Source organism: Paroedura picta, chromosome 8, assembly GCF_049243985.1.
Source record: "Paroedura picta isolate Pp20150507F chromosome 8, Ppicta_v3.0, whole genome shotgun sequence".
In the NCBI taxonomy this organism is placed as follows: Eukaryota; Metazoa; Chordata; class Lepidosauria; order Squamata; family Gekkonidae; genus Paroedura; species Paroedura picta.
Window position 1 is genome coordinate 21,142,630 of NC_135376.1, and position 14,027 is coordinate 21,156,656.

The following is a 14,027-nucleotide window of genomic DNA, read 5'->3' on the forward strand; positions in this document are numbered from 1 at the left end:
GCCACCTTGAAGTGCAAAGGGAAAGCTGGGAGATTTGTATAAATAAAAACAATCTAGAGGACCAATAAGAACTTCCAATAATGACAAAAGCTGATTGCAAAACTTTCAGGATCAGTTCCCGCTATCCCAGCCTTGATCCCCAGTCTGTTATTTACTGCACTTATGCCCTGCCTTTCTTTTTCAAAAGAAAAACTCAGGAAGAGTAACAAACTTTAAATTACAGAAGGTGAAATCAGGCCAGTGGAAAGGACTTTGCTGGTTTTCTCTCTCTCTTGCAGACTCAACCACCTGCAAATGAGAAGCAGCTGGACCAGCAGACCGAAGGACAGACATGTCCCATCTGCTCCTCTCCACTGCAGAACGGCTGCTGATGGAAGTGGCTCCATGTCATGTATTTGGTTGTTCCACACAACAGATTTTTCTTTTGGTGTTCACCCTTTCCCTCCCTCCCTCCCTAGTGCTGGACAAGCAGAGGTATCAGAAGATATCAGCAGGGATGTTCAATTGCCTGCTCTTTCAGCTTATGGCCTTCTCACAAGTTGAAACTATCAGTTGAATGTTAATATTATCCATTAATAACTAACAGTTCAAATACGTTTGGTTGTGAAAACATGACACCTGCACATGAGTGAATGTTTTCTTGCAGCAACATCTCCCTTTCTCCCACATGGCCACCTGCATCTGCCACTTTTAATTGTTGAAAGGAGAGAACATTCCACATTTTGCAATGATACTTATTACTTAGATATATTTTCCCTTGTGGCAGAGTTAGCCCTCATTCATCAGTCCAGACAAGGATAAATTTGCACACAGAGATTCTCACAATGCCTCCTGTAGCTTCTGTCCCTAAAATTAGTTTTTCAAACTTTTATGCTGGTAAAAAGATATATTTGAGGGGCTTGTTTGACCACTGTACTCTGGCCACACATCTTCTGCTGAATGAATTCACTGGTTGCTCAGGAGAGTTAAAAAAAACAAAAAACAAAATCTGTTTGGTCCATCATGAATTAAGGTTGCTTGGCCACTAAGCCAAGTTACACCCTTCAAAATTAATTAACTACAGCAAATCCTGCGTTGAGCAGGAGATTGGACTAGATGGCCTGTATGGCCCCTTCCAACTCTATGATTCTATGATTCTATGATTCTAAACTTGGAACTGTGTTTAGGAATAGGATGAGATTGTCCAAACTGGTCACATGGCTGAGTTGCTGTTTCTGTCTTGTGATTGGCTCTGACCAGGCAGCAACATGTTGCTAAGAGTCCAGAGATAAAGTACATGTGAAGCAATCACCAAAGGTTGCTTAAGCAATGAATGGGACTGCAGAAGCACAGACTGCAAACCAAGTAGACTGCGTGTGATTTTATGCCCCCCAACTGAGTAACAAGTAAGTGCCCAGCCCTGATTATGGGAGATACCTGGTTGCTTCTCTGACAATCGAGATTTGGTTTGCCTACCAAAAGTTGCTCACAACACTTTTCAGGGGTAGTCAAACTGCGGCCCTCCAGATGTCCATGGACTACAATTCCCATGAGCCCCTGCCAGCTGGCAGGGGCTCATGGGAATTGTAGTCCATGGACATCTGGAGGGCTGCAGTTTGACTACGTCTGATTAGGTTGTAAATGTAGTTTACTGACCGTGGGTGGACCTGTCCATGGTCCTGTAGCGGAAGAGCTTCACTGTACTGGAGCAAAGGTGCTCAACAGAGCATTCAGGATCGAGTAAAAATACTCAAGGGGTCTGGCGAGGCTCCTTGGCTTGCATGTAAACAAATCACAGCAAGCTGGACCTGAAAGCATACGTAGTTTCCACTGATTTTGAATGAATACCAGGCTTTCGATACGATCATGCTGCCGAAGTGGTGAATAGGTTAACATGTTTAATTGACATGAACGGATGAAGTTTCCTTAAACTGAATCGGACCACTGGTCTATTTAAATAAATATTGTCTACCATGAATGGCAAGTGGTTCTCTGGAGTTTCAAGCACAGATTTTCTTAATGTTACCTACTGTCAAATCTGGTTAACTGAAGATACTGGGGTTTGAACTGGGAACGTCTGCATGCAAAGCCAGTTTGGTGTAGTGGTTAGGAGTGTGGACTTCTAATCTGGCATGCCGGGTTCAATTCTGCACTCCTCCACATGCAGCCAGCTGGGTGACCTTGGGCTTGCCACAGCACTGATAAGGCTGTTCTGACCCAGCAGTGATATCAGGGCTCTCTCAGCCTCCCCTCCCTCACAGGGTGTCTGTTGTGGGGAGAGGAATGGGAAGGTGAATGTAAGCTGCTTTGAGCCTCCTTTGGGTAGAGAAAGAACCAACTCTTCTTCTTCTTCTTCTTCTTCTTCTTCTTCTTCTTCTTCTTCTTCTTCTTCTTCTTCTTCTTCTTCTTCTTCTTCTGTCAGTGAGATGGATGGGGTCAGCAACAACTGGGAAAGTGTCTGCCATTAATTATTAATGTGGACAGTTTTATTTCCCCAATGTTTTTCTGAACTGCAGCTGAACTCTAAAGAATTGATTGGTTGTTTTGGCAAAGAATTATCATATGGCATTATATGGCTTAATTTGGATATTGTGACACAGTTTACTAATTTGCCATAATTTGCTTTTGCCTTATATCTCCACAGTTATGATGGTTGTTCATTTAGTCTGAGTAAGAGTGCGTGCACTCGAAAGCTCACACCCGGAATAAATCTTTGTTGGTCTTGAAGGTGCTATGGGAATCTATTTTTGTAGCACCTCTTCAGCTAATGGAAAGGGCATGTTTGGCTTACAATGCAGGAATTTGATCCAACAAAGCTGTAAAATGTATTGCTTCTAGTATTTGGCAACAACAAAAAATCCAAAGGCCCATCTGTACAACATACAACATCACCACTGTATAAACTTTATGCAGTACTCCTATGCAATACTATTCCTGTGGAACTATTAACTTTACAAAGATGACAGGTGCATTCCCTAGACACCAAGCTCCTACTTGCTTTCAGTCACTGCAGGTTACAGAGCCACTCTGTACTTTGCTAGCATTAGGCATCCACATGGTTCTCACCTGTGTGAGAGAGAAGCAGTTCCAGCATGCATGCTGGATTTGCAGGGAGTGAATCACCTGCTGTTCTGTTCTTCACTACACCAGAATGGTAATCCAGGATAGAATGTACCAGTTGCAATAAATTCTGGGAAAGGGATTTAGATATACAAAGGCTACATGATTAAGTTTGAAGATTAGATAACAGGGCAGGGAAACAGTGTGGAAGAATCCAGTACTTGCCATGCCTCTGTTTTATGTGTTGGTTTATATTTGGATTTATTTCCCACCCTTTCTCTCTTTGTTTTCTGCCTTTACCCTATTCTTAGTGAGCCCCCTTCTCTGCCTTTCCCTCTACAAACCATGACAGTGATGCTATTTAACTTTATTCTTCATAGGGGTCCTTGTTTTTCTTTTTAAAAGCTTCGATCTACTACTACTACCATCATTTAGAGATTTTATTTTATGGCTTTTATTGTGATTTAATTCTGCATTGTTTTAGAAGCTGCCTTGGAAGTCTTGTACTGAGAGTTTTGTGTTGGAGATCGATATTTTTATACCTAAACCAGCAAGTGGGTGATAGAGGTACCGACTGTGCTGCCTGCAGTTTGAGACAGCTGTTGCTGTTCCGTTTCAGGTGATGTCCTACAACATTTCTGAATGCCACCTCTTTCTTCCACTGGACTGTGACCAAAGTATGGAACCCATGACCAGGGATACACAGACAAAGTAGGAAGGGCTTGCAGGCAGGGGTGGGCTCTCCGTGCCTCCCACAGAGCACGCCATAGCAAGAGCACGCCATAGCAAGACTTTAGAGGAGACAAAACACCTCCTCTTTTAGAAAGTGGCATCATAATGGAAGGAACAGCATCCTGCATCCCAGTGTTCTCCCCCATGGGGGAGGGGGTGTCCCATTATACTTGGGGCTCACTCCAGTGCTTCTTACTAAGTAAATTAAAATGGAATGCTGGGTCTAATAGCTAGTTCCTTAGAAAAGCTGGGGAAGGGATAAAAACTTTATGGAGCAATAACTCAGAACCACACTGATTATTTAAAGACGTAGAATGTCTTCTGTGGATGTTAACCAAGACTGATTTAGGGACCTCTGTTTTTGTCATACCTTTAAACAAGAAGGTATGGCCCTAACGATCGACAGATCTTGTCCAGAACTGTAGATGGTTCAGTCTTCCCGTCTTAAAACTAGCTGCCCATTTAAATCACATTTGGTTGGACTAAACTGCATGCTAATGGAAAGGAGAACTTCCTGCCGTCTCCCTCCTGCTTCAGATGTAAGAAGAGCAGCATTTTGGGGAGTTCAGTGGGCTCTGTGGGATGGGGAGTGAAGGAATGCTCTGTTTTGCTGGTGGCAGAGGCTTTCATCAAATAAACAAATTTACAGCAGAATTACACCCTTCCAAGTCTATTGAAATCAATGGGAGTAGAAGCGTACAACTCTGTTTAGGACTGTGCCACTAGTCTGAATCCAACCCATTAATTCATGGAACAAATTGAAGGTGTTTGTACGACTTTGCTCTGCTCATTCTCAGAAATTACTCCCTCCTAGTTATGGATAACTGAGATTTTGCAGCTAGGTAACTGAGACAGACTTTATATGTCACACAATTTATCCTGCAAGTTGACCCCCTAACTCTTGGTTCCAAAGCTCAGTCCTCTATCCACCACATTGCCACAGATAGCTTTCTGTGGGTTATTTAATCACCAACAGTGCCATCCTAAGCAAACACGGCTACCCACCTGAATCTATCCTAAGCAGGGTTACTCCCTTCGGAGCCTCTTTTCTTTAGTGACCTTAGAAGGGCGTCATGCTGGTTAGGATTGAGCTGTTGAATTAGAACTTCCCTAGGATTGTACTATGGAAGTTATTCTGCAAGAGAAATGCTTGTCAGAGCAGTCACACACCGTGCCTCCAGTAGTGCTAGAAAGGTGTAACTCTGCTTAGGAGAGTTACAGGAGCACAAGGTGTCCTGTGTCAGTTAGAAAAGGCACATTCAGAGGCCAAGTGTGTTAGATCCACTGCACGTGATTAATTGATCCAACACCCAACCTGCAGCAAATTCTTTATCAAGATAAATGGTCATCTTAGCTATAGCCTTAAAATGATCACTCTCTGAGCTTTTCTTCATGAAAGAGGTACTTTAGTGTGACAAGTGGAGATTGTTTAGGAACAGATTTCTTACTTTCTCCACAAAGTAAATCCCTCTCTTGTCCTACCTTAGAGAGCCAGTCCAATTAGAGGGCTGAAAATGGTCATTTGAATACAAAAAGGCATCCCACTTAGTTGAGCAGATATTGATCTCCAATCCCACCACCATACTGTCCAGCAGGTCCCTTGAGAGGCAAACTTTTCTCCAAAACCTTTTTTTGCAAGTCAGAAATCCAACAAGATTCCCACTGAAACATTCCTCTGAATGCCACTCGCATGGCTCCTCTGTAAGAGCCCAACAAGTCCCAAGCCCTGTCAATACTAAACTGATAAGGCTGCGAGAAAGATCTCCTCCTAAACAGCACCAGAGTTTCTTGCTACAAAAGGCTTTAAACTTCCCTGGGTTACCATATTTCTGCAAAAAGGAGCCTCTTTTGGGGGGCTTTTTTGTTGTCGTGGCAAGAGGGACCTTCCCTAGCAGATGACCTTTCAGAGCTACAGGAAAGAGACACAGAAAAACTGGAAGAAGAAATGTTTTGCTCATACCTATATTTCATGCCAGTCTGCTTGGCGGTAGACTCCTTTAGCGAAATGTGGTGCTGAGGGGTAAATGTTCCCAAGCTGCGAGCGATAATTGCCACTGTCCGAAATTTGGCCCTGGCTGCGTTGACCGCATTTGGGTTGGAGGTGTTCTGCTTGCTGATAAGTCTGTCTTCTCCATTCCGGTTCTTAAGGTTGTGCTCCGTGCAAGCAATAGAGACTTGCATCGCTCCCTCGCCGAGTCTACGCCACAGAGAACTTCCACAGGACCAGAGAGGAGGTCTGTGGTGAGCAGAAGATGGTCAGTCCCTAATGCAGCTCTTCAAGGCTGTGCTCCAGCTGAAGGACCTGGACCTGGTGCGGGACAGAAGGGACTAAGACAGCTCCGGGTAGACAAACCACCAAACTTGCGCAAACAAAAGGAACAGAGCGGACCACTGGCTTTTGCACACACAAGAAAAGAATTCCCTTTGCCAAGGTTTCCCCCAGTACTTACACAGAACTATCCGTTCCGTCCCTTTGCTTTCAGGAGGGCGAGACCTGCATCTTTGCAGTTAACCCAAAGCAGCAGACCATCCACTCTGTCTCCACGCTGGCTTGCTTCTCTGGTTGCCGGATTTAAATCAATGCAGGCATTCTGCACGATGCGTCTCGAACACCCTCTGGACCATGAAATGCTGAACAGGCAAAGCCCGGGAGCCCAAGGAACATCTAGTCGCAAGCAAGTCTCAGAAGACCAAGGGTATCCATCTAGGGAAGAAAGCTATGCCTCAGCTGGATCGCTTCTTTTTCTTCCTCCGCCCGGCAGCTCAAAAGCCTGGCAGCGGCAAAAGCTGCGCTGATGCCGGCGATGCAGCTATACAGCAGACCGTACAGCGCTTCCTTTAAGAAAGTCTGAGAGGCTCGCTTGCTTTGCTTCCTTTGTGTGCAGCATAAAGGGAGGCAGCTCAATGGGCTCTGGCGAGCCCAGCCATTGGCAGCCCGGCTAAAGGAACAGAAGACTCCTCATCCCGACTGGACAAATTGATGCTAAAGCATGCTGGCCGCTTCAAGTGTCCGGAGAGGGGAGCATCACTGCTCTACCGTGCGCTGTCACATTAACTCGTTAATCCCTCGAGCGTGGCGCACTAAACCCCAGCACGCAAGCCCCGTGCATTGTCAGCCGTGCCAGGGTTAATCTCTGCTCGGCACAAGCCCATTCTCCGCGAAACGCCAATACCCTCTACCTGCGTTCAGTATGAAAGCTCGCAACTTGCTGTACAACCAGATCAGACCTGGGGACTGACAAACGGGCTGCGATTCACATGACTGTCGGGCACATGGGAGCTGTAGGAAAATCTCTTTCAAAACTCTGCATGCGCCAGCTCCCTGCCACACGCATGCAGCTGCCACCAGGCACCGTGCTCAGCTTTTGGCATGCTCACCACAATTACTCCTGGGGGGGAGAAAAGCCTTCCAAAACACTTGCTGTGATATGGAAACAGCTCTGTGCAAACTAAGGCTCAGTTGTCTTGTGCATTGTCACCCTGTTCATTTTTAATATCCTCCTTGTATGGCACCTCAAACGTCAGGTGTTTTATACATAACAAAATATGATTTTCACATTGGGCCATGTTATGGAAACATGGTTTGGAGATGGCCCAAGAAGTCTATGTTCTTGCCCAGTTTCATTGCTTGGTTCTCCCATAACGCTGTGGCATAACACTCCCTGCTGTCCAAAATGACTCCAGAAATTTGCAGCAAGATTCGCTCAGGATTCTTGTGTCCCAATAAGACAAAAATGGTCCATCCAGTCCCTGCAGTGCTTGGGGCTTTGGCTCCTGCATGGACATTGTCCCTGGGGACATGCTGAACAGGACATTTGTAACACTGGTGCTGACTATGGAATAGTGTGCACAACCAATGTACTCCTTTAAGAGTGGGCAGTGGCTCTCTTACAAGGGATATGGGGCCTTCCTTTCAAATGGATGCTCCAGCACATTCTTTGGACCTTGAGCAACCGCTGGGTCAGGCAGTTCCTGTTAAGTGGCAGCCTCTGTGTCTTTCTGCAGAGGTGGCTTAGATGGGTGTTCTGCTCCTGTATTGTTCACAAATGTCTTGAAAACACAGGAATGTACAATGCTGGGATTTTCTCCTTAATAGCTTTGTATTCATATACAGATGTTCCAGCAGTCTTACTTCCTTGTGGTCTACAATGCAAGTTTCCATGTTCTTTGTAGTGGATGGGGTCATACTGGAGAGCAGAAGACTTATTTGCCTTATTCTTGGTGGCGGACAGTGTTGCCAAGTCACAGCTGACTTACCCCATAGGGCAGGGGTGGGCAAACTGAGGCCCTCCAGATGTCCATGGCAGGGGCTCATGGGAATTGTAGTCCATAGACATCTGGAGGGTTTTCAAGACCAGGGATGGTCTGAGGTGGTTTGCCATTGCCTATTTCCACATCATGACTGTGATATTTCTTGGAGGTCTCCTATCCAAATACTAGCCAGGAATGACCCTCCTTAGCTGCCAGGATGCAATGAGATTGGGCTAGCCTGGGCTTTCCAGGTCAGTTCATTCTTGTGACATTCCTATGAAGAAGTTTGCTTTAATTGTTTGTATTTTGCTTCTTTCTCTTGTCTCTTCGGCCCATGTATCAGCTGTTTTTCCATGGCTGAGGTCCACATTGTTTCAGGAACATATGGAATATGGAGTTACAGGGATTTCTGGGATTACACAGTTAATTTACACACAGACTACAGTGTTTCTGATGGAGGTTCACTACCATCCTTGAACTGGAAAGGGCTAATTGACAGGTTACGGTCCCAATGGCCATCACAAGGATTTGATCCCACACATATGTTGGCTGTCCCATGCTTCTCAGGCGCAAACAGGTCCGGTTCAGACTAGGACTTCTGTGCACACTGAAAAGGTTTCCGGCCTTACCCATGCAATTTTCCTGACCTTAAACACCCCTGGAAAACCATACTGGGGAACTTATGTGCACCGATTACAATGGATATGTTTCCTCCTGAGGCAAATAGCAAGTCCTCGGGGCCATTGTAAAATGCTCAAGGAAAAGGTGTGTGTGTGTGTGTTTTGAGATTATGCCAAAGAGATTATACCTGCAAAGGATGAACTAGGCTTTAATGAGAAGTATAAGATTAAAAGAGTATCAAAAACTTTCAAAAACTGTACCTACCTTTTTTGCTTGTCTGGAGATGGCCTCCTTGATAAGCAGCTTTTTATTAATCTTTGGTCCAGCCTGTGATCTTACTGAGCTTATTAACACCATCCTAATACTTTCATGTGTCACCAGATTACACACCATAATTGGCTCATGGGCCCAGTTTTGTGACACATTAATCCAACAAACACTGAGGGAAGCTTCTGAGTGATCAGCAGTGGAATAGGCTGCCTAAGGAGGTGTTGAGCTCCCCCACACTGGCAGTCTTCAAGCAAAGGTTGGATACACACTTTTCTTGGATGCTTTAGGATGCTTAGTGCTGATCCTGCGTTGAGCAGGGGGTTGGACTAGATGGCCTGTATGACCCCTTCCAACTCTATGATTCTATGATTCTATGATTCTATGATTCTATGATTCTATGATTCTATGATTCTATGATTCTATGATTCTATGATTCTATGACCATGAGAGGATGGCTGTCTTCTTCTTTCTTCCACAGATGCATGCGAACTCTGTTGCCCCCTCAGAACCCAATCGCCAGCTTCCAAGAAACCTGGAGCCAGGCCAGTTACATCACAAGCACACAAAATAAAAACTGAGGAGGAAGGTGTCCCTCTGAGTCAGAACTGCCTGTGCTTTCTTTAAAATTTGAGATGAAAAGGGGATTTTTGGTGTGTGAGAGGGGGGGATCTTATGCATGAACTTTCCATGTGTCCAAAGGAGGCGGCATCTAAATACCAAATTGCCTTAGCGATATGAAATGGCCAGTCAAGCAAACACCTCTGATACCGTCACTTATCCAACAGAACAGTTCCTGACAGCACGCCTGAGGAGCTGGCTTTGGAAGGAGTAAGCCTCGCCAGATAAATGCAGAGGAGAACTGGAAGTGATAACAAAGGGCTCGAAGGGCTCCTTGGGAGTGCCAAAGAGTGGGAGGATCTAGCAACAGGCCCTTGGAAAGCTGTGCAGAGCTGTCAAGAAGCAGGAAGCGGCTGGGAATTTTGGAGGGATACGTGATAGTTGTGGGTGAATGGAAACAGCAGCCTCTGTACATGTGAAATTGCCTCCTGCTGCCTCAGAATAAGGCTTCTGGACTCTGTAGAATCTGTAGGCTTTCCAGGGTGCCCAGCAGAAAAGGGTCTCTTCCCATTGCCTGACAACTGAAATCCTGTCACAGGAAATGCCAGGTACTGAACCTGGCACCTTTTGAATACTGTCCGTGTGCTCATCAACCTGGGATTGAGATACAAGCACCTGATTGGTAGTTCTGTGATATCAGAAGTATGGGACAGGAAGGAAATGGGAGGGCTATGGTAGCATCTGCTTCAAGGCCGAGGAAGAGAGCCAGGGACAGGGCTCAAGGTCTGTGCACTAAGGGATGTAATGAGGATCAAACCAAGGATAAGAAGAGTGCTGTAGGAATCCTGCCCACCACTGAATGACCCTGCCTGTGGCTCATCTCACCATGTATACAAATAGAAACAACGGATGGGGCATCATTGTCCCCCCCCCCTGCACGTACATCAGCAACAGGTTCTGGTGGGGGGAGCTTACCAGGAGTGGGGAGTGAGGAAGCAGGAAGTAAATGCAATGCATCAGCTGGAAGTGATGTGGGCATGTCAGTGACATTGGGGGGGGGAGGAGCAAGCTCTGCTTTGTGTGCAAAACATCTATAATAGAATTAGCTTCTTACCATAGAGTCTTGCCCCCAAACCAGAGCATTGCCCTGCAACATCGCCGACATGACTATGGCACTTCCAGGTGCTGTAGCATCATGTTTACTCCCTTTCCTGCTCCACAAACGTTCCCCCAGTTCCTGAGAGCCCTGAAATGGGGGAGGGGAGAGAGGCTCCAAACTAGGGAACCCCCACCCCCAACTGGGGACAGGCAACCATAAGGCTCCCCCCTTCCATAAAAGGCAGAATGGAGAAAGATGACCAAGAAGAGAGGGTTCTACAACCCACTTCAGCCTATGGTCTGAGAATCACCACTGTGCATATCCAGGATGTCAGCTTCCTGTTCCGAATAGTTCAGCATTAACAAGGCTATGAGCTACAAAATCCCAATGTTTCTGTATCCCACAGGCTGTGCCAGAGAAAAGAATCAGCCTTTTAAGCACTTTATGTAAATAAAGCCAATTTGCATTATCTTATAATTAATCTGCCTCTACTAGCATGGGAGAGAGAGCGGGGAGCTGTGAGGCATGCAGATTCTTTACCCTGGCATGCTGGGAATCTTACCGAGGCACTGCAAAAAACATGGCAGCCACAGCAGCAAGTAGCCTGATGGGAACAGTCTTGGCTCCCTCCCCAGCCTGCCTGTTCTGCCACCAGCCCGGTCCAGCCCGGCTCCTTCCTTTTGTGCACAGTACCCCATGTCCCCAGAAGAAGCTCTTCAGAGGCTTATTTTCCTTTCATTTCCCTCACTGTACTGAAATACTATAGCATAGTTCAGCAAAGAAAACTTCACCTTCCCCAGGTGGCCATGGAGGAATATCCAAATGGACTCTCCGCCCACAGTCAGCTCACGGTTTCCACCATGCTTCAGAGAAGATTAAGTTTATATTTGCTCTAGAGTAAAGAAGGCAAGAATCCAAGCCCACTGTGCCCTCATCATGTGGATGTTCCCTTTTACTATAAGAGCTTCGTGCTGTATATGGAAGGGAAATCTCCTTGGGTAAAGCCTTGTAGAAAGCTCTACCTTTGATTATTTTACTAGGCATTGCATCTTCTTAAGAGCTAGACCAGCCTTTCTTAACTTTTTTAACCATTGAGAAATCCCTGAAACATTTTTCAGGCTTCAACGAACCCCAGAAGTGGAACAATTGTGCAGAATATGGTTGGGAAGCAGAGCTGTGGACACACTCACCTGGGGCCCCTCCCCTTCCCACCCCCTCCAGGCCCATCATTGGCCACTTTGGGAGTGGGGTGGGTTAACTTGACCATGAGCCTCTTGTGGCGCAGAGTGGTAAGGCAGCCGTCTGAAAGCTTTGCCCATAAGGCTGGGAGTTCAATCCCAGCAGCCGGCTCAAGGTTGACTCCGCCTTCCATCCTTCCGAGGTCGGTAAAATGAGTACCCAGCTTGCTTGCTGGGGGGTAAACGGTCATGACTGGGGAAGGCACTGGCAAACCACCCCGTATTGAGTCTGCCATGAAAACGCTAGAGGGCGTCACCCCAAGGGTCAGATATGACTCGGTGCTTGCACAGGGGATACCTTTACCTTTTTTACCTTATCTATATATACTCCTACCCATTCAGGAAACCTTTTAGGATCATAAAAAAACAACCCAGGGGTTCACAAAACCCAGGTTGATATAGTCTGTTAGACACTTGATTAAAAAAAAAGAAAAGAAAACCCAGGACACTGAATAGGGCATGCAGGATGGATTTTAAGTGTCTTTTTGGATACTTATACTGAATCACAAAGTATATGCAGAATAGCATTTCAGAAATGGCTCTTTAAGACCTGCTGAATGAGGTCATGGGGGCATTCCATTGTTAAGAAGACACAAGAAGAACTCATACGTATAAATCCCCTTTTAAAAATACAACTGCTAGAATTACAGCACACAAACATATCCTATTGTTAGCAGGGATTCAGAAACACAAAGGATATTTGCATCTGCAATCCCCTCTATTCAGAACAGGATTAGACTAGAATCTCAGTGGTATGGAAGCAGAGACACATCAACAGCGAAGGCAATAAGCACCGTGCTCCTCTTTTCAACACAGTAGAAATAGCACTAGAAGTAGCACAGGCAGTAGAAGTACCACTAGCAAGGCTGTGAGTTCATAATGGGAACCTATATAAGCAACGATATCTGCACAGCATAAAAGGAATGTACTACAGTGTGATGTTTTCACATGCACTATGTGCCTCTTTGGGAAATACTCTGTAGGCCAGTCAAACAACACTCTCTTGAGGCATGTCTCTTCTTTCTGTGCATATTCCCAAGTTTTACACATGAGCAAGTCCTTTAAATCTCTGATTCAAGATCAACAAAGGAAGGATATGTTAAGATAAACAGGGGCCTACTTAGGGATGCCCATCCTCAGGTGGGCCCTGGGGATCCCCTGGAATTATGGCTCATCTCCAGACTAAAGAGATCAGTTTCCTTGGAGGAAATGCCAGCTTTGGAGGGTGGATTCCATAGCATTATACTCCACTGAGGCCCCTCCGCACCCCAAATCCTGCTCACTCCCAGATCCACCCCCAAAGTCTCTCTGTATTTCCCACCCCAGAGCTGGCAACCCCAGGCCTACTGCATCCTTGACAACAAAAATCCACAGTTCCTATTCTGTAAAAAAAAAAAAGAAGCCTCCTGCAGCTCTTATGAGAGGCAGGTTTTATGATACAAAGATGGCATTTTAAACATTCAGGCTCATATTCAAATTTTGCCTTTACACTTGCCTATACCTTTGTACAAAGGGGCCAAACACGCACACACACACACAAGAACCTGCTTGTACCCCAGCAGATTTAGAAGATGCTAATTGAAAAGAGCCACCTCTAGGCAGCATGTTTAGAAACAGGAATCTGTAAGTTGTTCTCTAACTATTTATATCTCCCAATGTTCCGTTTTTTCCATTCCTGCGGCTGCTATAATTATGTATCTTTTGTTATGCAGGATGCTGTGCTTACCATGCTGAACACAGTCTCTACAGTGTAAAGTTGGAGCAAAAAGAAGAGGCAGTGGGAAATTCAGGTGCAAAGTCACAGCATAACACACTTTTTCAGCCATGCTGGGCAGCAAGGTTATGGTCACGGGAGGACCAGTACTGTTGATAACCTTTTCCATAAATCAAACACCCATCCTGAATCCCTGTTCCAGGTCTTGCCCATTTCCTGCTTCAGCCATGGAGATAAGAATGTCTAGGACTACACAAAGCCCTAAACTTCTGGTACCCAAATGTAAAACCAACAATAGAGTGGCAGCTCGTGATCCAGACTGGATGGGGGAGCTCATTCCACCAGGACACCCTTCACTGTTTTTCCACATAGGACATTTCAGTGGGAAGCAGCATGGAGAATTAAATGAAAGTCTGGGGGCTCTTAAGGTTTAACAAAATGTATTTCAACTTGAGCTTTTGTGATCTCGTTTCATCCGATGATAGAATCCCCATCCAACATAGAT

At 45.7% G+C, this 14,027-nt stretch overlaps 1 protein-coding gene across 2 annotated transcripts in view; it reads right to left on the reverse strand.

Moving 5' to 3' along the window:
- Positions 1-14,027, reverse strand: part of KCNAB1 (potassium voltage-gated channel subfamily A regulatory beta subunit 1) — a 176,373-nt gene that overhangs the window by 133,879 nt on the left and 28,467 nt on the right. Inside the window, exon 1 of one of the 2 annotated variants that reach the window (XM_077348617.1) lies at positions 5,732-7,090. The exons of the other annotated variant lie outside the window; for it this stretch is intronic. Coding sequence (XP_077204732.1) covers positions 5,732-5,952 — 221 coding nt within the window. The 5' untranslated portion in view covers positions 5,953-7,090. Of the gene's footprint in view, positions 1-5,731; positions 7,091-14,027 lie in introns of those variants that run through there. 2 annotated transcript variants of the gene reach the window in all.